Source organism: Hyperoodon ampullatus (assembly GCF_949752795.1).
Source record: "Hyperoodon ampullatus genome assembly, chromosome: 3".
NCBI classification, from domain to species: domain Eukaryota; kingdom Metazoa; phylum Chordata; class Mammalia; order Artiodactyla; family Ziphiidae; genus Hyperoodon; species Hyperoodon ampullatus.
Window position 1 is genome coordinate 61,996,938 of NC_136916.1, and position 26,849 is coordinate 62,023,786.

At 37.2% G+C, this 26,849-nt stretch overlaps 2 protein-coding genes across 2 annotated transcripts in view; one reads left to right on the forward strand and one right to left on the reverse strand.

Annotated features, from left to right (window-relative positions):
- ARIH1 (ariadne RBR E3 ubiquitin protein ligase 1) overlaps positions 1 to 26,849 on the forward strand; it is a 120,954-nt gene that overhangs the window by 20,870 nt on the left and 73,235 nt on the right. The gene's annotated exons all lie outside the window — the stretch shown is intronic.
- Positions 16,800 to 17,329, reverse strand: LOC307049425 (large ribosomal subunit protein uL1-like). The gene has a single exon (XM_079698984.1). The coding sequence runs from the start codon at positions 17,248 to 17,250 to the stop codon at positions 16,849 to 16,851; it is 402 nt and encodes a 133-aa protein (XP_079555110.1). The 5' UTR covers positions 17,251 to 17,329; the 3' UTR covers positions 16,800 to 16,848.

Sequence of the window (26,849 nt, forward strand, 5' to 3'; positions counted from 1 at the left end):
ACCCCCACAGCCACTCTAGAAGGGAGCGCATTTCATGTTTGAACAGCTCTGATTTTGAGTTTTTCCAGGTGTTAATATCTGTCTCTCTGTAGCTTTTTACTTGAACCTACCTGGTTCTAACCCTTTCTCATGATAGCCTTTGTATAATTTTTAAAGAACTATTTATCATATTGGAGATTACCAATGTGTTAAACTATATCCAGGCTAACATTTTTTGTGTGTGCAGATCCAGAATAAACCTTCTGCTTCACTTCTTATGGATTGTTGAGTGAAGATTATTATGAACTGGTATTTTGGATTCAGACCTGTGTATGCCTGCTCAGAGTTACAGAAGGTAGAACATTGTAGCAGCACATACGTGCCCTGTTCAATTAAATAAATACCAGGCAAGGCAGAGGCAGATGTTTGTTCATACCCTCATTGCAGACATTGGCAGGTTTTGCAGTAACAAGTGGATAGATAACTCATCTTGATGTCTCTGCTATTAATAGTTTTGGGGTTTTGAGTTCTGCATATTTCCTCTGACTCAGCATTTATAAAAATAAAGGCAGTTGCTAGACAGTGTTAACAAGTCAACTCTGAATAAACTGTTTTCTACTGCCTTTTTTTAAGCTTCTGGATCAGTTTAAGTGAAGAATATTCTGAAATGGCAATGCAAATTTCATATCTTTGTGAATCAGGGTTTTCATTCTGTGTAACCAAAACAAAATACAGAAATACGTTGCATGCTGGGGCCAATATGACTGAACTCTCCTCCATAACCTCTGATTTTAAAAAAATTGAAACAGCCTTAGTATTCTAAGACTTGATACTTTTTTTTTTAGGATTAAAAAACTTTTGTTTGACTATGCATATATTTTCTTGGCTCAAAATACAAAAAGTACAAAAGATAAAAAAGTAGAAAATCTCCCACCTTAATATCTTAACTACCTGATTCCCTCCCTCAGAGATTATCACTACTATTACTATCTTTATTCTTAATACTTTTCTCTTAAAAGTAGAACCTCCACAGTTCCCCTAACCTGATTTTTATCCTCCATTTAAGACCCTAAATATCATGATTATTTTATGAATTTCTGAGGTTAATGGGATCCTAAAAATAATGCTTCAGTTTAATTAGAGAACAGTATATAAGTTGAGTAGTTGATTGATTTTTTACCTATTATTTTTTTAGTGGCTACACCGTGCTCGGGGAATACAGATACTGGACAACTCTTTAAGGAGGCTTGTCTAAGTAAATTATCATACAGTGATATGTACAACAGTAAAAATTACAAGGTCAGAGAAGGAATGTTCAGTGCTGTTTTCTGGGAAGGACTGACAGATCCTGGTGGAAGTGGGTCTGAAGCTAGGTTTTGAAAATGAATAATAACTCACTAGGCAGATGGGGTTGGAGATGGCATTCCAGACAGATGAGGAAGATTAATGGAATGTACAAAGCCAGAAGCTATTAATGGTCTAGGTTGTTGAATGAACAATAAGGCATTGAAAAGATTGCTAAAATTATTGGAAAGTAGTGTGGTAGGAGCTGGGGCTAGACAGGTAGGCAGTTTGTGAAAGGCTTTAGCATAGTGCTAAATGAGATGGGGCCAGTTGAAACAACTATAAACTTTTAATATAGGATTAGTGTTGAGAAGAACCACTTTGTTGGCAGTATAGGGAGTAAATGAGAACAGGATGATATTAGGAAGCAGGGAGAGTAGTGAGAAATGTATTACAATAATCTGAGCAAGAAACATATGAGAGGTTAGCAAGGCAGGAATGGAGAGGTGGGAGAGGTATTCAAGGTATTAGGAGGGTAGCATCAGTGAGAATTGGTGGATTATTTTATTAGGAGATAAAATAGTTTAGTGGTGAAGTCTTTAGCATCATATAGAACCAAGTTTAGTTCCAACTTTGCCTTTTATCAGCTCTGTGATTTTGTATCAGTTATTTAACTTTAATAAATTGTCTTTCCTCATCTGTTATAATGTAGCTGAAGCTTTAAGCAGCCTTCTTTTAACTAACCTTCTGAATTAATAGTTCCTCTCCATTCCCCCAGTAAAACAGACCTATTTGATGTCCATGGCAAGCTATCAGCTTGTTGGCCTTCCTAGATAAGTAAAACTAAATGACAAAATTAACCAGTCACAATAGACCTCATACTGTATGATGCTATTTATAGGACATGTCCAGAATAGGCAAATCCATAGAGACAAAAAATAGAGGCTGGGTGGGGAAAGGGGAGAATGGGGAGGGACTGCAAATGGGTATGGGGTTTCTTTCTGGGGTGATGAAATGTTCTAAAATTAATGGTTAACACAACTGTGTGTCACAACTCTGAATATAATCAAAACCACTGAATCACACATTTTGAAAGTGAGTTTTATGATATATGAATTGCATCTGAATAAAGTTGTCATAGAAAAAAAATCTAATACACATATCACATTCTCATTTTCCCAGTTGTCTTTCATAGCTTTTCTTCTTCTAGTCTAGAAGTTAGTCAGAGATTATGCATTACATTTGATTATCATTACTCATTACCTGCTCATGTTTTTGAGGGGTTACAATAAGAAATGTGTAAATGGTTAGATCCCCTGGAAATAGAAGGGGAAACATTTTCCCTCAGTGTTTCTTAAACATGTAGCTTGACTCTGTATTATTTTAGATACATGCAAGATAAAATATTTGATTAAATTAAAATGACGTACATAGATGTAAGTTTTCGATGAAGCTTAAGCCAAGCCAGCATTTTGAGATATAAAGGTACTTTTCAAAAAATAACTTTTAGAAGCCTCTTGAAGTGTGAATACTCATTTGAATGGATTTGAGCTAGCAGGAGGACTCTACATGGCTTTTAAAGATACTGTTGGTAGTTTTGTGTATAAATGTTTTACTCTGTCTTGGAAATTGGCCTAAGTGGCACTAATACATTCTTTTAAGCCCCCAAATTAATCTAGATGTGCTGTGAGCAAACATTTTTACATAGAAAGACAGGAAAATAAAGTGATAAAATGCTGAAATGTGACTTTCATTCAGTGATTCCCAGTAGTATACTATAATCACATAGGCCTTGACACTGCAATAGAAATTTTCTGTGTGTAATAGTTGCCATTTTAATTTTGTCATAGATAGTCTTCTTTGGATGCGATAGTTTCTTGTGTATTAAAGAGCAACCTCTATTTGAAGAAATCGTGTGGCATGGTTACAGAAATGCCTGATGTATCTGTAACTGCTGTTGGTATTAAAAATACTAATTATTTTGCCTATGGCAGTAGTACTATTTCTAGTTGAAAGAAGAGAATAAAATGGAAATCAAGAATAATTTATTTGGTATGTGGATGAGAGGGTTGCAGATCTGAAGTTCAGGTATTTTACTATAGAATATAGGTAGGTATGTTTTCTGGTTCCTCCCTCCCCTTTATATACCTTGATTTTAATTTTTGTCAAGTCTGTCTCTCTGGCCTTTGTCGCTGTGGCCCATTGATCTGTCCATCTGTCTGTTACAGTGCATATTGGGTACTTCCAGAAGTATGAATTCAGTGATGCAAAGGACAGGAGGGCTGCAGCAGCAAAGGTAGGACAGAATCATTCCAAAGACAAGTTATTAAAGGATCACTAAACACATATGTGTGAGCACGTATTGGCAGCGAATACCTAATTATTGAAGGGCATACTGTTTATCCTGTGAATCTTTATGGAAAGCCTGTTCTGACATGACAAATTTGACATATCTGTTTACAAAGGGCACAGTTTTATTGTTTAAACCAGAAGCTTACTTGGCACTCAGGCAACAAAGTAAATTGGTATTTGCCACTATCCTTTAAAAAATGCTGAATAATAGAAGAAATGATTAAATGGAGGATATTTATGATATTTGCTTGATTCATGGACCTGGTTGATTTTCAGAAACTATGATGACAGAGGATCACATTTATTTTATTATTATTTTTTAAAAAATATTTATTATTTATTTTATTTATTTTTGGTTGCATAAGGATCACATTTATAAAACTGGGAGAAGAAGCAGGAAAGATAGATTGATCTGACCATGTGTGTATATTTATATATTAATGTTATATATCTGATTCTGTTTTGATGGAAATAATCTAAATCTTCCAGGTCGTTCTTTAACTTATATAAGGAATCTTAAGGATTTTTATTTAAATATTCGTAGCATTTACTTAGATATTTGGATCCATTTACTTGCTAAATGATAGCAGTTGTAATAGCAATTCCTGGCTTTTTTTTTTTTTTTTAGTAAATACTGGGTTAGAATGAGAGAGCTGAACCCTAAGACCTAAATCACAGGCAAGTTTTAAGAACTTAGGCAGCACAATGCAAACATGAAGAAAAAGAAATGAAAGCTTTATATATAATACGGTAAAATGTTGGATTGCTTATTTATTACTCTAGTATTGGCTGTAAAGTGAGATTTTGTAGGGATAGCTGAATGATACAGATATTTGCATCATTTTCTTTGCTGTTGAGCTTCTAAAAGAAAGGTTTTGTTTTTCTAATAGGTTAATACACTGCATCTCAAGGCTTCCCAAATGAAAAGGCAGATAAAAGTTGGTATTTGGTTTTCAGTGAAGATTGCTGGGTTTTCAAAATGACTGTAAAACCTAAAATCTTACATACTTACAGCCTAAATTCTGGCCCAAAAAAGCTGATGATAATAGTTACTTTAATAAACTCTATATACTATATCGAAGAGATCTAGTGTACTGTCGCTTGAATGTGGAAATGTATTTTGAAGTGAAGTTCCATGGTAAACCATAGTACCGATATTTTGGCTCAATAGTGTTTAAGACAAGATGTTTTGGTGTATTTTAAGATGCCCTCCTCCCCGCCCCCCCTGTTTTTTTGGTCTTAGAAACCTTTTTGGTTAACTTTTTAAAACTTTCGTATTTCATATTTAGCACCTTCTTTCAGAAGTATTTTAGGTATTTCATGGTCTAAATAAATCACAAATTATTCTTTATCTTATCTCATGGCATATTAAAATGAATATTAGTCATGAATCTATAGTTTCTTCAAAATGGTCAGATCTAGCAGTCCAACTCAGTATAAAGCAAAATAGTTCTGAATTTTAGAGACCTAGGTATGTTCTAATCCTGACTGCCACGATTGACATTTCAAAAGTAACTTCTGCTTTTTAGTTTTCACCTTCTTAAAATGCATGTTGGTGATATCTTTACAAAAATCTGGTTAATCTGTGTCTTTATGAAAAGGAATTCTTAGTAAGAGGGTAAAGATGGAAACTATTTAACTATCTAAATTATGCTAAGATTTGATTTTTTTAAAAGTAGTGCTTTCTTATGCTTATGTCAATAAACTTTAATCTACAATTGAAATGTTTTATTTTAGAAGAAAGATAGCTGTATTTGTACTCTTTCCCACTTCCTTTCCAATCTCACTTTATTCTGCAAGTTGCTATTTTTTCCTTCAATGGTATACTATGGAATTAACGATTGTACAGTATTTTCTAATATGACCTTATTGTTGGACGTTTTGTTCATTCTCTATTGTGTGCCTCCTTCCTTTCCTTTCCTTCCTTTTCCTTTCTTCACCTAACCTAACCTTGAATGTGAGCTTGCTGGCCTTTGGGTATAGACATTTACGGTTTTTATAAATACGACTGAATGTTTTCAAAAATGGTTACGGAGTTTATACCGACATGTGTGAACTATCATTTTCTCTATACTCTTGCTGACACTATTAAGAATCCTAAAATTTTCATTAGTCTGATAAAGAAAATTTACTTGGTTGTTTTAATTGAACATTTCTCTGAATTGCCTTTTCATATCCTTTGTGCCTATTATTAGCTCTTAAACTTTTCTAAAATTTTTATTTATTTATTTTTAATTTTTGGTTGCATTGGGTCTTCGTTGCTGCACACGGGCTTTCTCTAGTTGTGGCGAGTGGGGGCTACTCTTCGTTGTGGTGCACGGGCTTCTCATTGTGGTGGCTTCTCTTGTTGCAGACCATGGGCTCTAGGCGCACGGGCTCAGTAGTTGTGACTCACAAGCTGTAGAGCACAGGCTCAGTAGTTGCGGCGCATGGGCTTAGTCGCTCTGTGGCATGTGGAATCTTCCCAGACCAGGGCTCAAACCCATGTCCCCAGCATTGGCAGGCAGATTCTTATGCACTGCACCACCAGGGAAGCCACTTAGTTAGTTCTTAATATATGATAGTTATTGTAGCTCTTTTCTCCAATCTGTAATTTGTTATTTTAAAAAAAGAGAGTAATACTTGCATATGGTAGCAAATAAAAAAGTAAAGACCTATTATGTCTTCAAATGATTACATTTATAATTTTAATTAATACACCCTTTTCTTTCCATCACCCTTTGGCATTATCTCTTTCCTCTTCCTTTTCGCACCTTTGAGGATTGCAGTTTATGCTACCTATACTTTTATGTTATCAAAGTTCTTTTGTCTTGTGATCATAATGAAGTCTTAGTTCGCTCATAGCTTGATTTTTAAAGTGACACCATTGAGTAATGTTTGTTTTTATGGTTATATCATTTAGTGACAGTCCAAGTAGTCCAGTTTATGCTTAGATTGTATTTGCACTTCTCCTGGAGTCCTCCATTTTGTTCTTGTAATCAGGATGCCCTTCCCACTAGGCCTCTTGTGTAGCCATAAATCACGACCTTTTACATTACACTTCTGCCGCTGTTTCTTAGATTTATGTCTTTTTTCTTGATTTAGTCTCATTTTGCTGGACTACATTCTTAATTTAACTCCCACATAACTTTTTTTTAGGATATTGCTCATTGTGACTCTGATAATGTCTTCAGTTTGCCTTTAATCTTGGTTGCTAGATTGGCTAGCCAGGAAACTTCTGGACTGGAATGCATATGAAAGATACTGCCTTCTGCATTCACTGTTGCTAATAAATCTAATACCAGTCTGCTTCCCATTTCTTGATAACTTTTTTAAAAAGTTTCAGCCTTTTCTCTTTATCTTTTGTGTTCTGAAGAGATGTATAAATGTGAATCTTCTGATCATATTGGACCCTTTCAACTGGAACACTTGTGTCCTTTTAAAGCTTTGGGAAATAAACTTTTAATACTGCTTTGGTAATTCCCTCTCCTCTCAGAGTTCCTATTAGTTGATTGTTAAAAACAATGGATAGTGGCTTGAATAAAAACTATGATAAAATATTATAAGGATGATTTGGGAGTGGGTGCCTGTAGGAGTGCTAAATCTTCAACTTTCACAAGGAAGTTGATAGATAATATCTTAAATGGAAAGATAGTAACTATCTGAGCATAAGCATATTATTTAGGATAAAAATAAATACCAGAAGAAACAGCTAAAAGAATTTAAAATGGTTTCCTCAAAGGATTGGAAATGATTAGCAACTGGGATGTGGCAAAGATGGTTGTTAAACCTTGAGGTTACCATTAGCTTCTAAAACTGTGTATATCCACTAAATTTTTTTTTTTTTTTTTTTTTTCTGGTACGCGGGCCTCTCACTGTTGTGGCCTCTCCCGTTGCGGAGCACAGGCTCCGGATGCGCAGGCTCAGCGGCCATGGCTCACGGGCCCAGCCGCTCCACGGCATATGGGATGTTCCCGGACCGGGGCACAAACCCGTGTCCCCTGCATCGGCAGGTGGACTCTCAACCACTGTGCCACCAGGGAAGCCCCATCCACTAAATTTTTAACAATTTAACAGTGATTCAGTGCAATCCCATCCTTAAAGGTCCACATTTAGTGATACCTTCATTCTTTAAAATCCCTTCTGCAAATATATGTAAAAGTGTTCTTAGTCCAAGCCTTCATGAAGAAAGATTCCAGTTGTATGTGCCACATGTCCCTTGTTCATTATTCTTAACCATTGAGCTGTGAATTTTGAGAATAATTGGCAAGAGAATGTACTGGGATGTATGTGGCCTGTTACAGCTTTGTTATAAAACTTTCTTTAAATGATACAGGAGTATATTTTTGTCTATTTCAAGATCATTTGGATTTATGACTACTTTTTGATCTTTAAAGACATTTACAATCACTTTATTTTCAAGTAGTTTTTCTTAGAAAAGCATTTGTAAGATACAAATTTACTTAAGTAAAACTTTCACACTTTTAAAATATGAGCACTATGATTTTCTTTTTTTTTTTAAATAAATTTATTTATTTTTGGCTGCGTTGGGTCTCGTTGCTGCGCGCGGGCCCCCTCCAGTTGCGGTGAGCGGGGGCTACTCTTCGCTGCGGTGCATGGGCTTCTCATTGCGATGGCTCTTCCCGTTGCGGAGCACGGGCCCTAGGCACGTGGGCTTCAGTAGTTGTGGCTTGTGGGCTCGGTAGTTGTGGCTCACAGGCTCTAGAGTGCAGGCTCAGTAGCTGTGGCGCACGGGCTTAGTTGCTCCGCGGCATGTGGGATCTTCCCGGACCAGGGCTCAAACCCGTGTCCCCTGCATTGGCAGGCGGACTCTTAACCACTGCGCCACCAGGGAAGTCCCTGATTTTCTTTTTTTAATTTTTATAATTTTTTTATAATTTTTATTGGAGTATAGTTACCTTACAGTGTTCTAGTTTCTACTGTGCAGCAGAGTGAATCAGCTGTACGTATACGTTTATCCCCTCTTTTTTGTATTTCCTTCCCATTTAGGTCACCACAGAGCACTAAGTAGAGTTCCCTGAGCTATACAGTACGTTCTCATTAGTTATCTATTTTATATATAGTATCAATAGTGTATATATGTCAATCCCGATCTCCCAATTAATTCATCCCACCCCCGCTTCCCCTCTTGGAGTCCATACGTTTGTTCTCTAAAGCACTATGATTTTCAAATAATCTCACTTATGTTTATATTGTACAAAATTTTGTGTACCACATATACATGTATAGAGTATGAATAAGTAAAAAGTAGTCAGTCAGTTGCTAATCAGAATCCTACCAGTTATCGATAGGTATTTCGAGTTGCCATGTTGGGAAAGGAAAGATATTAGTTAAAAGATACAGTTAAAAGTACTAGGCCAAATACTGTTTTTTAAAAAAAAGTAGTAGTTGGGAATGTATAGGTATCTCTTTCTAAGTGCTTCCAGAAGAAGAAGTAACTACATACAAGACTTCTTAACAATATTCAGTTCACAGAACTAATTTTTGTATGCCATCTTTAGGTAGTTTGGAGATGGCTGGTGGTAGTGTTAAGGTGAAGTGACAGTACATGAAAGTCACTCAGATGTTTTGGTTGTGTGGTGGAACATTTTCAGTATGTGCCACAATATCCATGTGGATTGCTAATACTTTGGGCTTGACCATTGGAATCCAGAGGTGAGAATGTGAGTAGATAACTCAAGGTTGCTAAATAACCTTAATTACTTCTCACAATTCACCACAAAAATAGTAAAATATCATAAGGTGGTCTATATAGAATCTTCATTTGTGGTTTAGATTAGCTCCGTTATGCCAAGATAGTTTGGAATTGGAGTTACCTGATTCTTGGCCCTACCTTTTAGTTCTTACCTTTTTTATCTATAGGATTTTTTCCCTCCACTCAAGGAATAGCCAGTTAGCAGACTGAGACTCCCCCCAGATTTTGCCTGAATGAGGCCTCATTTAACGGTGAAGTTTTAAAACTAGAGTTATGATTGTTGGAGGTGACTTGGCTCTTGTTCAACTAAATGCTAAAGTATATACTGCTATTTACATGAGTTTGTTTTTCTGTTGTAAAATAGAAGTTTTACATACTGTTTCTACTGTTTATGTAAATATATCTCTGTTCCATCACCCAACCCCTTTGGTTTGCAGTTGAATTTTTACAGGAAATTAAATGATTATACACAGTTTGGTAACCTTCCTTCCATTTACAGAAACATTTTATTTCTCTTATTCTGATTAAACTCTTGACATTCTCTAGAGGTGAGATCTTTGACCTTTCAAATTTGAGATGATATAGAAGGAAGTAATTTCCGTCATATAACACCTACAAGGTATTTGAAGGGCAAGGTGAAGAAGAACAAAGCCAAATTTGAAATGTTATTGATAGGTAGTTGGCTAGGTGCATTCATTAACAACTTTTGGTACATCAGGATTAAATTTGTAGTTCAAATGCATATCTCAGCAAAATTTCAAGTTAAGTATCATGGATCTACAGAATTACAAATAGTTGGTCAAAACTTGTTGGTGTTAAATTTTATTTTAAATAATCCCCAAGGGTAGTGAGTAAAGTGTGAACTTCTTGCTAAAATAATATCCAGGAAACATCTTCATTTCCCCCCTTTTTTTCTTTTACCTTCCTTCTGCTAATGGTAGCTTAGAAGTAAATATTCAAAACTGGAAACTTTGAGGATTAGTGTTGTTTAGTTGTAAATTCTTTTTGTGAATATAGCTTTTAAGCCATCTGAGAATTCTGTGAGATGGTCTTCCTCAACCCTCCTAATTACCTCTCTGTATTGTTGGGCTAGAAAGCCAAAAACTTTATTTCTCAGACTGTTTTGCGCTTAGGGTTTTAGATGTGAAATAGTTGCTGGCAATTAGATACGTATGTGAGGTGTGAAGGGGGTTCGTCTTTCTTCCCTTTTCTCTCCCCATCGCCCCCGCCCCCTTTTTCTGGGTTGTGAAAATGTGAGATTTTTCTGCAGTAGCGGAAATGCAGCATTGCATTGTCCATTCTTCACTTTCTGTGTTATCAAGAGGCATTTGTAGCAAAGGCAGCAGCTAGACTCTTGTGTACATCACCTTCATGGTTATATAGTGGCAGTTGTGGCAGTGGCAGTGGTGACTTTCTGATTCCTTTGGATCACAGTTATCTGCTGTTCTTGAATTTAGTGGTTCCATTGGTGGCTTAAGGTGGAGAGAGTCCCTTGTGTTTCAGTTGTGTAGTGTTCTGGTGTCATTCTTATAGACAGACATAGCCTTACAGCCCCATTCCTCCAGTCCTTAAAACTATTAAGCACCCAATTGCTCTCTTATTAACTCCCCCCTTGCTCAGAATATCTAGTGGTTTCTATTCCTGGCACCTAATCCTGATTGATCAAAGTCAAGAGCATCTTTTGGTGACAAGATACTACTCTTCCACTTTGTATGTAGTACTGTATGAACTTTGGATACCTAAAGGATTTATTGTATGTCATTGAATGTTAATTATATTGCAGCCTTTTAGTGACTCTTAGTATAAAGCTCTCAGCATTCTTATATACCTTTAAATGGAAGGCAAATTATACCTGAATTATACATGATCATTTCTTAGAAGGAAATCAAGTATTTAATTAAACCTGAGAGTTTGGAAATGAAACTTTTTACAGTTAGTGTGACCAGCTCAGATGTTGCTTCCTATAGTCTGTACCAGTGCTTCTCAAACTTTAATGTGCGTACACGTCACCTCAGGAACTTTTGAGGGTCTGGTTGAAATGAACATTCAGTAGATGTGGATTGGGATCTAGGATTCTGCATTCCTAACTAACCCTTTGAGATTAGGGTGATTGAGATTTTGTGGACCACATTTTGAAGTAGCAAGGCCTATACTACTGTTAATTATTGTAAAAGTAACATTTTAAATTTCTATTAATATGATTATAAAACAGAAAAAATCTTTTACCCTATTCCCAAACCAGTCCCTGGGGATATAATTCTCAAGGACAGCTTTCTAAACCTTTTAAAGTGCACATTCAATATGTCATACAAATTTACTTTTTTTTTTCTTTTTTTTTAACACAAAAATGGAATATTGTACATTGCTCAGTAACTTGCTTTTTTCACTCAGTGGTATCTCGGTAGTATCCTTCCATTCCAGTGCACACAGATCTATTTTCTTTTTGTTTTTTAAATTGCTGCATAATATTTTAAGTATGGTTACAGCATAATTTATAGGCAGTTTCCTCTTGGGAAAATGTAGGTTGTCTTTGCTTTATTGCTTTTCCAAATAATGTGCATATGAAATTTCTTACTCTTACCCTTTTACACTTGTGGATTTCTTTTGGCTAGGTTCCTAAAAGTGGAATTTCTAGGTCCTAGGTCAAGTGCATTTTAAGTTTTGATCAGTTGTGCTAAACTATTCTCACAAAGGTTTTAAGAGAGTTGCCATCTCACTAACATGTTGTAGGCCAGTTCCCCACACCTTTGTTTCCGGATATTATCAGTTTTTAAGATCTTAGCCATTGTGGTAGATTAAAAACAGTAGTCGTATTATTGAGGTTGAATATTTTCTTGTTTTTCAGCCAATTGTATTCTTTGGCTGAACTCATAAACTGCCCATTTTTGTTGGATTATTTGTCTTTTGTGGACTTGTATGTTTGCTTATTTACCTTTTATTGTAGGTGTTGCAAATACTTCTATACAGAAGTTTTTGTACTTTATGGCTTTTGGGTTTCTAATATTGCTTTAAAAAGGCACATTAATAGTCTGTAAAATTTGGATCACCAGCAGCTCTCTTAAGGAGCTCAGATTAAGCTAGATAGAAACATAATGTAGAAGCATGAGCCCATTCTTTTTAAAAAATTTTTTAAATTTTTTTTTTTTTTTTTTTTTTTTTTTTTTGCATTACGTGGGCTTCTCACTGCTGTGGCCTCTCCCGTTGCGGAGCACAGGCTCTGGACGCGCAGGCCCAGTAGCCATGGCTCACGGGCCTAGCCGCTCCGCGGCATGTGGGATCCTCCCAGACCGGGGCACGAACCCGCGTCCCCTGCATCGGCAGGCGGACTCTCAACCACTGCGCCACCAGGGAAGCCCTAAATTTTTATATTTTTTTAATTTATTAAAAAATTTTTTATTATTGTTTTTTTGGCCACGTTGGGTCTTAGTTGCGGTGCGTGGGCTCCTCTTTAGTTGTGGCGTGAGGGTTCTCTCTCTAGTTGCGGCATACGGGCTCTCTAGTTGAGGTGCATGGGCTCAGTAGTTGTGGCATGCGGGCTTAGTTGCCGCGCAGTATGTGGGATCTTAGTTCCTCGACCAGGGATCAAACCTGCGTCCCCTGCATTGGAATGAGCCCATTCTTGTGTAGGAAAATTGTCAAACTGAGTTTTGAGATGGAATCTATTTAATTCTATTGCAGATCAAATTCTGAGATAAATAAAATCTAGGCTTTGGAAGTCTTTCTGTGTATGTTAATTGGGTTAAAAATGTTTTTTTTTTTTTTTTGCTGGTTCATCTTAGGCTACTCTTTAATATTATAAAACCCATTCATCTAATATTTAGCTTTCCCCTAAAATAAGAAGGTTGTCTGCTGAGACTTTTCAAAAAATAGTTGCCTCCCCACAGTACTAATCCTAGGAATGTCATTCAGCAGCTTGGTTGATCTACCAGGAGAGTCTGTCATACTCTTGAATTTGGGCCTGTCTGCATACATGCATACATCTAGAACTGTGGTTCTCCACCTCGGCTGCATATTGGAATTCATATGGTAATGCACAGGTTCTTCCCTTTTGTACCCAGTCCCCTCCTCCACCTCTCCTCCCCCACCTCACTTCTGATGTATTTGGCCTGGGATGTGGCCTGCACATCAGTTTTTTTAAAAGCTCAGGTGATTCTAATGTGCTACCAAAGTTGAGAATCATTTGATCAAACGATAGAGGATGACAGTGCATAAAGTGTCAGCTGGGACAGTTGGCATATTCAGACCCACTTTTTAAAAATGCAAAAATGGAACTTTGGAGATATTTTCAAAGCAAATGCTGCTGCTATAACCCTAAAATGTAATTTTCTTCAAATTACTAAAATATTACACTACTATATTCATATGAGAGTTCTACATATACACTTTACTTTTTCAGAGCCCCCATAGTGGGAAACTGTTTAGAGCATTAGTTCCTAATTCTGGCTGCATATTACTATCATCTGGGGAACTTGAGGTTAAAAGTTTGGGTGAAAAATACATGTGTCCATGTCCCATTCCAGACAATTGAATCAGAATTGCTGGAGGTGAAGTCCATGTATGGGTATTTTTTAAAATTAATTAATTAATATATATATATATTATTATTTTTGGCTGTATTGGGTCTTCGTTTCTGTGCGAGGGCTTTCTCTAGTTGTGGCAAGCGGGGGGCCACTCTTCATCGCGGTGTGCGGGCCTCTCACTATCGCGGCCTCTCTTGTTGCGGAGCACAGGCTCCAGATGCGCAGACTCAGTAGCTGTGGCTCACGGGCCTAGTTGCTCCACGGCATGTGGGATCTTCCCAGAACAGGACTCGAACCCGTGTCCCCTGCATTGGCAGGCAGACTCTCAACCACTGTGCCACCAGGGAAGCCCCATGTATTGGTATTTTAAAGTTCCACAGGAGATCCTAATATGTAGCCAGAATGGGGAAACCATTGTTTTAGGGTTTATAACTAGAGATGATGTGACATTTTAGATTGCCTTATTGTCCTGGAAGTTAAATGTATCACTGCCAGTAGTATTAGTTTTCTAATTATAGTGATTTCTCTCATTAACTGATTTTGTTTGGTTTGTTTATATCCTTAAAAAAAAAAGAGGAACACCAGTGAGAACACGATGAAGAGTTGTTTATTTCATCCAAGAGCTTGAGTTGACTTTCCACTAGAATAATGGATTAGTGAATTTTAATTATGAATTTTGGTAGCATACACAGGTGGATTTCTCTCCTTTGACCAGTCCCCAACCTAAAGCAATTAAATAAGAATCTTTAAGGGTGCCATAAGTATAAATTTTTATAAATGTCATCTAATATTCAGATCCTGTTAAAACTTGTTTTATCTTGGGTCAGGTCACTTAACCTCTCTACCCTCATCTGTAAAATGTATATAATGCTTAAAGTGCCTGGAACTAAATAATTTGACATCTGTGTTCTTCTGTTTAGGATTGCCCTTTTGACGCCACACTTTAAAAATACAGTGTTTATTATTTATTTATTTTTAAAATTTATTTATTTTTGGCTGCCTTGGGTCTTCGTTGCTGTGCGCGGGTGTTTCTCTAGTTGCGGTGAGCGGGGGCTACTCTTTTTTGTTGTGCCCAGGCTTCTTATTGCAGTGGCTTCTCTTGTTGCGGAACACGGGCTCTAGGCATGTGGGCTTCAGTAGTTGTGGCTCACGGGCTCTAGAGCGCAGGCTCAGTAGTTGCGGTGCATGGGCTTAGTTGCTCCACGGCATGTGGTATCTTCCTGGACCAGGGCTCAAACCCGTGTCCCCTGCATTGGCAGGTGGATTCTTAACCACTGTGCTGCCAGGGAAGCCCTTTTATACAATTTTTAAAGGTTACACCCCATTTACAATTATTACAAAAGGTTGGCTATATTCCCTGTGTTGTACAATAAATCCTTGTAGCCTGTCCCAGTAGTTTGTACCTCCCGGCCCTATGTTGCCCCTACCCCACCAGTAACCACTAGTTTGTTCTCTGTATCTGTGAGTCTGCTGCTGTTTTGTTATATTCACTAGTTTGTTGTATTTTTTTAGGTTCCACATATAAGTGATATCACACAGTATTTGTCTTTGACTTATTTCACTTAGCATAATGCCCTCCAAGTACATCCATGTGGTGCTAATGGCAAAATTTCTATTGCATATATATACCACATCTTCTTTATCTGTTCATCTGTTGATGGACACTTAGGTTGCTTCCATATCTTGACAATTGCAGGTAATGCTGCGGTGAATATTGAGGTGCATGTATCTTTTTGAATTAGTGTTTTGTGGGGTTTTTTTTGTTTGTTTTTCCAGATAAATACCCAGTAATTGATGGGTTATAAGGTATCATTGTACTTTTATCAGTCAGAATTCCATTATAGAGGATCCAGTGCAGGTTAAGATTACTTTTATAATTTATATTTTAAAATTATATTTCAGTTTGCATACACTGAATTTATACTTTTGGGTGTACAATTCCATGAGTTTTGACAAATGCCTAGAGAATGTAACTGCCACCACAGTGAACTTACAGAACAGTTCCATCATCACCCTCTAAAAAAACTCCCATCTTCTACCCTGTTTGGTCAACCCCTCCCCCATTAATCCCTGGCAACCAGGGGATTTGTACACCATCCCTATAGTTTTGCCTTTTCTACCTTGTCAATATGAATGGAATCATGCAATATATAGCCTTTTGAGTCTAGCTTCTTTCACTTAGAATTTGCATTTGAGATTCATACATGTTGTTGCGTATATCAGTAGTTCGTTATTACTGAGTAGTATTCCATCCAGTGGATGTACCACGATTTGTTTATCCATTCCCTAGTTGCAGAACATTTAGATTGTTCCCAGTTTTTGCCAGGTACAAATAAAGATGTTGTAAATATCCTCATACAGGTTTTTTTTTTTTTTTTTTTTGGCGGTACACGGGCCTCTCACTGTTGTGGCCTCTCCCGTTGCGGAGCACAGGCTCCGGACGCACAGGCTCAGTGGCCATGGGTCACGGGCCTAGCTGCTCCGCGGCATGTGGGATCCTCCCGGACCGGGACACGAACCCGTTTCCCCTGCATCGGCAGGCAGACTCTCAACCACTGCGCCACCAGGGAAGCCCCTCATACAGGTTTTTGGGTGACCATAAGTTTTCGTTTCACTTGGATAAATTCCTAATAGTGAGATTCTGGGGTTGTGCTAAGTATATGTTTATCTTTGTAAGAAACTTTGAAACTTTTTCTTGTTGGCTGTATTATTTTGCATTCCCACCAGCAGTGTATGAGAGTTCCAGTTGCACCACACACACTGCAGCACTTGGGATTGTCAGATTTCTCCCCCCACCCCAACATTCTAATTGGCATATGGTGATAACATTGTGGCTTCAGTTTGTGTGTCCCAAATGACTAATGATGTTGAGCATCCTTTCATGTGCTTCTTCATGTCTCTGTATGGATTTTCTTTGGTGAAATGTCCAGATTTTTGCCTGTTTTTATTTTATTTTATTTTATTTTATTTATTTATTTATTTATTTAATGGTGGGAGTATGGTTTATTAAGCTGTGCCTTAGTACAGGCGCTGGGGCTTGCCCATGGTGCTCTTAATGTACAGAGCCCGGACGATCTGCCAATTTTTCTTGAGCAACAACACCAGGAAGTTGACGGCTAAGTGGATGTTGTACACAAGCTCATCATCGGTCATTTTCACGGGGCCAACAGCCACTGCCAGACACAGCACCTTCTTCATCTGGAACTTGATGGTGGACTTCACTTCATCAACTTTGGCCACCATGTTCTCATTGTGGGTCAGCAAGGAAGGGAACTTGCCAGCCTTATTCCGGCCTGGGCCCAGGATTTGTGGGATGTGCTTGATCAGAGACTCTGAAGCCAAAAAGGCATCATACTTCTTGGCCAGCTTCTTGACCAGTTTCTTATTCTTATTGAGTTTCTTCAGGGCCTCGATGTCCATGTGGGGGATATCCACAGCCTTGGCCTCATCACAATGACACTGGTCCCCCAGAACACATATAGAAAACTTGGGGTGGGGAGTGGACTTAAGCCTGACGGTGTGTGAGAAGCATTTGTTCTTCTGAAGGTCATAGTTCTTCAGGCTGATCTGAAGCTCCACCGTCTCCAAAAACTTCTGGCGCTTGTGCTGGTTCCCATGCGGTTCCCGCACCGCCTCGTAGAGGGTGTCTCACGCCGCGATAACTAGAAGAGAGCTTTGCCTATTTTTATTTTTATTTTCTTTTTATTTTTTTGTGGTACACGGGCCTCTCACTGTTGTGGCCTCTCCTGTTGCGAAGCACAGGCTCCGGATGCGCAGGCTCAGTGGCCATGACTCACGGGCCCAGCCGTTCCGCGGCATGTGGGATCTTCCCAGACTGGGCCACGAACTCGCATCCCCTGCATCGGCAGGCGGACTCTCAACCACTGCACCACCAGGGAAGCCCTAGCTTTGCCTATTTTTAGAATTGGGTTTTTGTTTTCTTGTTAGGCTTCAAGTGATTTTTGAAATATGTATTCTAGGTACAAATTCTTTGTCAGATGTGTGATTTGCAAATGTTTTCTCTCAGTCTGTGGCATGTCTTTCCCTTCTCTTAAGTGTCTTTTTTATTTTGATGAATTCCAGTTTATCTGTTTTTCTTATGGATTGTACTTCTGATACCTAAGAACTATTTGCCTAACTCAAGGTCACAAAGATTTTTCTCCCAGAAGTTTTATACTTACATGTTTTACATTTACGTCTGATCCATTACGAATTTTATATGAAGTCTGAGGTATAGGTCAGAGTTGATTTAAAATATATCTGTATGGATGTAGATGGATAGATGTCTTAATTCTTCTAGTACTGTTTCCTGAAAAGATTTTTTCCCCCATTGAATTGTTTTAGCACTGTTGTTAAAATCATTTTGCCATACTAGTATGAATCTATTTCTGGCTTCCTGCTATTCCTTTGACCTGTGTATCTATTCTTTTGCCAGTACTATACCTTTGTAGTATGTTTTTAAGTCAGGTGGTGTTCCTTTCAAAATTATTTTGGCTATTCTAGTTTTCTTGCTAATCCATAAGTTTTAGAAATATCTTGTTGATATCTACCCCAAAATCCCACTGGGGTTTTGATTGGTATTGAGTTGAATCTTATAGATCAGTTTGGGAAGAATTAATATTTAACTACATTGAGTCTCCCAACCCATGAAGATGGCATATCTCCAGTTATTTAGATCTTTTAAAATTTCCTTCACTAGTATTTTGCAGTTTTCAGCATATGTGTACTTTCACATAGTTTGTTAAATTTATACCTAAATACTTCATATTTTGGTGCTGTTGTAAATGGAACTTAAAATTTTTTTGGATTTCCATTTTTTCGTTGCTAGTATGTAAAAAAAAATACAGCTGTTTTTAAAAAAAATATTGGTCCGTAGATAACTGATAAGGACCTACTGTATAGCACAGGGGACTCTACTCAGTACTCTGTAATGACCTATATGGGATAAGAATCTAAAAAAGAGTAGATATATGTATATGTATAACGGATTCACTTTGCTGTACACCTGAAGCTAACACAACATGGTAAATCAACTATATTCCAATAAAAATTAAAAAAAATATACTGGTCTTATATTCTGGAACCTTGCTGAACTCATTTATTCTAGCAACTTTTTTGTAGGTCCATGGAATTTTCTACATAGATCATGTCATTTTTAACACGACAACTGTAATTTTTCTGTAATTTAGCTGTAATTTTTCTAATAGATTTTCTATTAGCTGTAGTTTTTCTAATAGATTTTCTGTAATTTAGCTGTAATTTTTCTAATAGATTACCAAATTAAGGAAATTCCCTCTGTTCCTAATTTGCTGAGAGTTTTTATGAGTACCAGATGTAAAATTTTGTCAGATGCTTTTTCTGCATCCTACTGTTATGATCTTGTAGTTTTTATTTAGTCTGTTAATATGATTATATTTACTGATTTTTTTCTTTGAATGTTTAAGTAGCTTTGCAATACTGGGATAAACCCCACTTTGTTGTGGTGTAATTATCCTTCTTCTAATATATTGCTAGATTTGATTTCCTGATATTTTGTTGGGGAATTTTACATCTTTGCTCATGTAGTAGTTTTTTATAATTTTTTTTGTCTGATTTTGATAGCAGGGTGATGCTGGTCTTATAATAGGAATTAGGAAGTGTTTCCTCCTCTTCTGTTTTCTGTAAGAGATTGTGTAGAATTGATATTTTTGGGTTCCTTAAACCAGTGGTCCCCAACCCCCAGGTCCGATACGGGTTCGTGGCCTGTTAGGAACCAGGTCTCACAGCAGGAGGTGAGTGGCAGGTAAGCATTACCACCTGAACCATCCATAAATTGTCTTCCACGAAACTGGTCCCTAGTGCCAAAAAGGTTGGGGACCGCTGTATTAAACGGTTAGTAGAATTTACCAGTGAAACTATTTGGGTCTTGAGTTTTCTTTGTGCAGAGATTTTAATTACTCATTCAGTTTGTTTAATAGATATAGGAATGTTCATATTATCCATTTCTTCTTCAGTGAATTTTAGTAGTTAGTGACTTTTAAGAAAATTGGTCTGTTTTATCTACGTTGTGAATTCCTGGTCATTTGGGTCTCTTTTCTCTTGGTTAGTCTTTGCTAGAGTTCTGTTGATCTTTAGTACTAGCTTTGGTTTCATTTATTTTTTCTTGTTTTTCTATCTTCAGTTTTATTGACTTCTCTTTGTATTATTTCTTCTGCTTGCTTTAGATATAGTTTGCTTTTTTTAAAAAAAAAAAAACATTTATCTTTCTGCATTTCTTATGTAAGCATTTAGTACAATAAATTTCCTCCTAAACAGTGTTAGCTACATTTCACAAATTTTGACGTGTTGTAATTTCATTTTCTTCAGTTCAGGATGTTTTCTAATTTTCTTCAAGACTTCCTTGTTGGCCCTTGGGTTATTTGATAGAAGATGGTTTATTTTCCGAATAGTCTGTCTACTTGTTAAATGGATTACTGAGAGAGGAGCATTGAAATCTCCAAGTATAATTGTGGATTTGTCTGTTTTTCTTTCATTTTTTAACAGTTTTTGCTTTATTTATTATGAGGCTTTGTTGTTAAGTGCATGTTTTCTTAGTAACTTGACCTTTCCATTGTGAGGTTTTTTTTTTTTATCACTGGTAAATTTTCTTGTTTTGAAGTTTACTTTGAGAAATATAGCCACTGCAGCTTTTGTTTGATTAGTGTTTTGCATGATACGTCTTTTTTCATCCTTTTACTTTTAGTATCTATGTGTCATTATATTGGAAAATGGGTTGTTATAAACAACATATAATTTTGCCTTTAAAAAAAAACTAAGCTCTTTGTCTCTTATTTAGCAGCATAAAGATTTCTTTTTAAAAAATTAAGGTATAATTGACATATGACATCAGTTTCAGGTATACAGCGTAATAATTTGGTATTTATATAGTTATCTCTGTCTTTTAAGTAGGTTTTTTTCCTTCATTTTTTACATTTAATGTAATTATTGATGTGGTTGAATTTTGGTCTTTTAAATTATTTTTCTCTTTGGTCCTCCTTTTCTGCTTTCTTTTGGATTGGAATTTTGAAAATATTCCACTTCATGTGTCTATTGGTGTTTTTTTTCCCCCCACAAGAATGGCTTATTATTAGAAATTATTTTAACATAATTTATCTCATTAATAGGTTTAAAAAAGATCAACAATGTGATCATTTCCTTTGATATTGTAACAGCATTTGATAAAGGTCAACATCTGTTTCTGATTTTTAAGGGCTTAATTAAATGAAAATAGGTGGATATTTCATTGAACTTTTAATACATACATATACTTTAAACCAAAAGCTAGTATCACACAAAATGATCAGTCATTTTTTAACTTTTTTAACCTTCTCTCTTTTTTTTTTCAGTGGTTGCTCTAAGGATTATAATATAAATATTTCACTCTTCACAGTCTACTTAGAGTTGATACTTTACCACTCCAAGTGAAACATAGAACCTTATAGCTATATAGATGACCTTTCTATCAGTCCCTTTATATTGTAGTTGTCATATGTGTTACATCTAATCCTTCACCTTACCATGACATGTTATAAATTTTGGTTTCAACAGTTTTGTATATTTTTCAGAAACATCAGAAGAGAAGAATAGTCTGATATTTACTCATTTACCATTTCTGTTGCTCTTCCTTGTTTCTTAAAGTTCCAGGTTACCCTCTGGTACCATTTGCTTTCTGTCTGAAGAAGTTCTTTTAGCATTTCCTTTAGAGCATGTCTGCTGGCAATGAGTTCTCTTGGTTTTCTTTTGTCTGAGAGTATCCTTGTCTTCATTCCTGAACTGTACTTTCACTGAGTATAGAATTCTAGGCTGATAGCTTTTGATATTATCCCACAAGTCCCTGAGACTTCTTTTATATATGTGTGTGTGTGTGTGTGTGTGTGTATACACACACACACACACATATACACAATTTTATTGTTATTGACATATCTTTAAGTTCACTGACTCCTGTCATCTCCTTTCTGCTGTTGAGCCCATCGAGTGATCTTAGGGTTTTTTAGTTCTAAAATTTTCCATTTGGTTCTTTTTTATAATTTGAGCTTCTTTCCTAAGAATTTCTTTCATTCATTTTAAGGTGTTCACCCTTACCCAATGTATCATGTTTTTAACAGCTGCTTTAAAAGTCTTTGTCTGATAATTCTAATATCTGGGTCATCTTGGGGTCAGAATCAAATAATTGTCTTCTCCGTTGATAATTGATCAGATTTTTGTTCTTGCTTTGGTAATTTTGGATTCTGTCGTGGATGTTTGGAATGTTGCGTGAGATTCTGCGTCCTCTTAAAATCCTTTAGAGAGTGGTGAGGATCTTTTGTTTTAGTAAATAAGTCAACCGAGTTAGGTTCTACCTGAAAGTTCTTTCTCACTTTATGTACAGATTTGGTTCCGTTATCTGTTTAGTTTTCAAAGTCTTTGCTATATTGAGTTTGCCCCTCCCATTCCCACTTAGGTTGATCTAGGATTTGGGCAGTGGTTTATATCATAGTTCTGGTTCTGGTGCTGGTTCTGGAAGGCTCTCCTATTCTTTGGCTGTGTTCCACACATGTATAGCTTACATGTGAGCCCAGGACTTGGTTCATACACAGAATTAGGAATCTACTTCTCCATCTCTCTCCTTTCAGTGATTTCCTCTACACTCTTATCTCCCAGTGGCCCTTTCCTTCATTCCTCTAGCCAGATGCATGGAGTTCTCTCAGTTTTAGTTTCCTGCCTGTCATGCCTTGAGGTGAAGTGGCAAGAGAAAAAAAGAAAAGAAAATAATAGAGATTCTCCCACCCTCTTTTTTTTTTTCACACCAGGGTTCGTCTTCCTGGTTCCTGTGTTCAGAGCAGTCGGTTTTCTCTTGTGGTTTTCTGTGGTCTGCAGTAGTGTAGTTTCATGGCTGGGACTGGCCTCAGGTCAGGGCTGGGAGAAACAAGGGAAAAAGGAAAAAAGTATTCTCCCCACCTTCTCCAGGAGCCTTTTGCCTTAGTCCTCTGGCCAAGAAGATGCACTTGTTTCAGCTTTTGCTGATTGTGCCTACTATACAGTAAGCCTATTTGGCCTACCCTTGTGTCAAAGCCAGGAAATAAAGGAGAAAAAACAAAACGATACTCACCATCATCTTATTTGTTGTTTTTCACTGCTCTCCCCAATCTGCCTGCTGTTATTTAATGTTCAGAGTACTCTGTTAGTTGTATTTTGTCCAGAGTTTTTAGTTGTAATTGGTGGGAGAGAGTTGTGTTAATTACTCCATCTTGGTCAGGACCAGAAGACAGATTGTTCTGTTTTTAAATAAAAATAAACATTATTGATATGACTAAAGGTACCCATTTTTAAGTGTATAGTTTGAGTTTTGATAAATGTTTTCCCTCATATAACCAGCTATCACATTCAAGAAGTAGAACATTTTTCAGTCCCTCAGAAAGCTCACTTGTGCCTCTTAGCTTTCTGCCATTCTCTCTTCATCCTGCCCTGAATTACCCTTTGGTGGAGGATACAAAGGATATTTAGACATATGACTAGTAGTTAAATGAGCTCTTTAATATTCCTTCGGATTGTCCTATATAGAATAAACGAAGGAATATTAGATCCAGATTGTCCTAGGTGAGAATTCCCAACTATTCCACTTAAATATCAGCTTTAAAAATTTTTATTTATTTATTTATTTAATTTATTTTGGCTGCACTGGGTCTTAGTTGTGGCATGCGGGATCTTCGTTGGCCACACGTGTGATACTTAGTTGCGGCATGCGAACTCGTAGTTGCAGCATGCATGCGGGATCTAGTTCCCTGACCAGGGAATCAAACCTGGGCCCCCTGCATTGGGAGAGCGGAGTCTTACCCACTGGACCACCAGGGAAGTCCCTACAGCTATTCCACTAAATTAGCTGCATGATATTGGGTAGTTTTTGTAACCTTTTGGAGCCTAGTCATAGTTTTCTCATATTTAAAATGGGAGGTAAGTATATTTACATTACAGAATGCTTTGAGAGTTAAACGAGATGTATAAAATACCTTGTACAGGGTCTGGAATACAGTAGATGCACAGTAAATGTCATTCCCCCCCACCATCACCTTTCCATTTATGTGCAATGCACGTAAATGACTTGAGCCAGCTGCATTAAGATAGTGACCCAAATATATTTATTTAGTATTGTGAAACAGCCTCTGACCTATAGTGTAGAGCCCTGGCAGAATGTAGATATTCTGGCATCATCATGTGGTTTAGCCAGATTTTCCAGTAATGTCCTATTGGGAAAAACTTTTGAGCATGTACCTCCAATACAGTGTGTACATTATTAAACACATTACACCTACAGAGAAAATTTTAAACGGCTAAAATCAGAAAAGTTGTCATGTTTTCTTCATCCTGAGGGATGAGTAGCCTAATGTTCTGAATCCCTTTGGTGATGAGCACATTTGGGGGTGGAACCTAGGAATCTGTTTTTAACAGAACATTCCATAGTAATTTTTGAAGAACCAATAACAGGTTTGGGAACCTCTGGATGAGACCAGTTTTAATTAATTAATTAGTTAATTTTTAATCTTTTGGCCACTGCCATTCGGCATGTGGGATCTTAGTTCCCCAAACAGGGGTTGAACCCACGCCCCCTGCATTGGCAGCACAGAGTCTTAATCACTGGACCACCAGGGAAGTCCCGAGACCAATTTTTGAACTCAGACACAGAAAAGGTATTTAGCAATATTAAGTCAAAGAGGGCATTTCCCCTCCTCTCCCTTTTTTTTTTCTCTTTGCAAGTTGAGAATTAACAATTCCTGAAACATTTTCCCCCAAGTGTGCTGTCTGGTGGCAGAGATTATATCATGCATTGGATGCTGCAAAGTTATATTTGCAAAACCCCAGTGGAGACGACTAGACTTAATTTTCCCAATTAATAGGATTATTTCCCTTATTTTACATATGACTAAATGAATAACTGTTTCAATTGTAGGCAAATCCTATTGTAAAAACCTGTTGTATCATATTTCTGGACACTTGACAATGTCTATATTCTGTACAAATATTACAACTTAGGATCAGCTAATAGGTTCCTTTTCACATATATTAATTCTTCTAGATTGGTAGTGTCTTTCTCAAGTGCTGTGTTAAAGGAGGATTCTTAAGAGAGTCTGGGTTCAAGAAGTAAGGAATACCTAGATGGATTAGCAAAATGTGCCTGGAGTGGAGGGTTGGGACTTATAATGTCTGCATCTTCGACATTTTTGCCAAAGGGGAAGTGGATGTATGTGAATTTTTCTGTGAAAATTGGTATTATTGAGAATAATGGATAGGGATTTCTTTCATGATATTTTTATACAGGATTACTTTTTAACTAAATCAGTAGTTAACTAATACTGTTGTCTAACTATGGTGAAATAAAAGTAGTTTATATACAGAGACCTTTTTATAATGTTATTTGATGTAATAAAATCATACGTGAAATACAAATAAGCAGACTCAGGTTTGAATTTCACTTCTGACATTGTAACTAGCTCTAGTATCTTTGAATGAGTTGGATTTCATCCATCTCTTAGGCCCCGTTGCCTTTTTTAAATTTTTTTTTATTTTTTTATTTTTGGTTGCGTTGGGTCTTCGTTGCTGTGCATGGGCTTTCTCTAGTTGTGGCGAGCGGGGGCTACTCTTCGTTGTGGTATGTGGGCTTCTCATTGCGGTGGCTTCTCTTGTTGCGGAGCACGGGCTCTAGGCGCGCGGACTTCTGTAGTTGTGGCACGTGGGCTCAGTAGTTGTGGCACATGGGCTTAGTTGCTCCACGGCATGTGGGATCTTCCTGGACCAGGGCTCAAACCTGTGTCCCCTGCATTGGCAGGCGGACTCTTAAACACTGGGCCAGCAGGGAAGCCCCCCATTGCCTTTAAAAAAATTAATTAATTTTTATTTATTTTATTTTTGAGTGCGTTGGGTCTTTGTGCTGCACGTGGGCTTTCTCTGCTTGCGGCGAGCGGGAGCTACTCTTTGTTGCGTTGCCCAGGCTTCTCATTGCGGTGGCTTGTCTTGCTGTGGAGCACGGGCTCTAGACGTGCGGGCTTCAGTAGTTGTGGCACATGGGCTCAGTAGTTGTGGCTCGCGGGCTCTAGAGCGCAGGCTCAGTAGTTGTGGTGCACGGGTTTATTTGCTCCGTGTTGTGTGGGATCTTCCCGGACCAGGGCTCGAACCCACGTTCCCTGCATTGGCAGGCGGATTCTTAACCACTGCACCACCAGGGAAGTCCCCGGCCGTGGGCACCCCCCGCCCCCCCCCACCATTGCCTTTTGAGTTAAAATTCTGTTCACTAGTTTCAAGGGAAATGGAAGTATTTGTGACATCATTGAATGATAAGGCAGTCAACTTCGGGCTTATTTCATGGTGGTAGCCTTTCCTTCTAGAAATGAAATAGCAGCTGAAGATTATATTCTATAAATTATTTCATAGTACAGATATTTTGTTGTTTTCATTAAGTATGTCTGAAGGACCTTCTGAATTAAAAATGGTTTGGATTCATTTGAACTATTCAGTACATAAAATTTTAGAAATTTTATTGATTTACAGTGTGCTGATGTGGCAGTCTGTTAAATCTAATTGCAAAAAGGTTCACTTTAATTAGCGCTTAATTATACAGTAGTTTTTCATTTAATTTTTTCTTGGCTTATTTTGAATTCTACTTTAGAATCCCATAGAAACCTGACATATTAGTGTGACAAACTATTTTTAAATAGTCTTGATCTTATAATTAAAACTTTGTATTTTCCTTTTTTTTAAATTTAATTTTATTTAATTTTTGTACAGCAGGTCTTATTAGTTATCTGTTTTGTACATATTAGTGTATATGTGTCAATCCCAATCTCCCAATTTACCCCCTCACACACACCTTTTCCCCCTTGGTGTCCATAAAAAGTTTGTATTTTCTTAGGGGAATAAAGAAATATCTTAGGAAAGGAAATTTGGGTGGGGTGTTGTAGAGCTTTAAATTCAACCTAAAAATTCACTAAATGTCAGTGAAGTGCTATTACCTTAAAATGACTTTTTTT

What these genes read in the sequence shown, in the direction of transcription:
- LOC307049425 (XM_079698984.1), bottom strand. Translation starts at nt 17,250, where the DNA reads ATGGACATCGAGGCCCTGAAGAAACTCAATAAGAATAAGAAACTGGTC.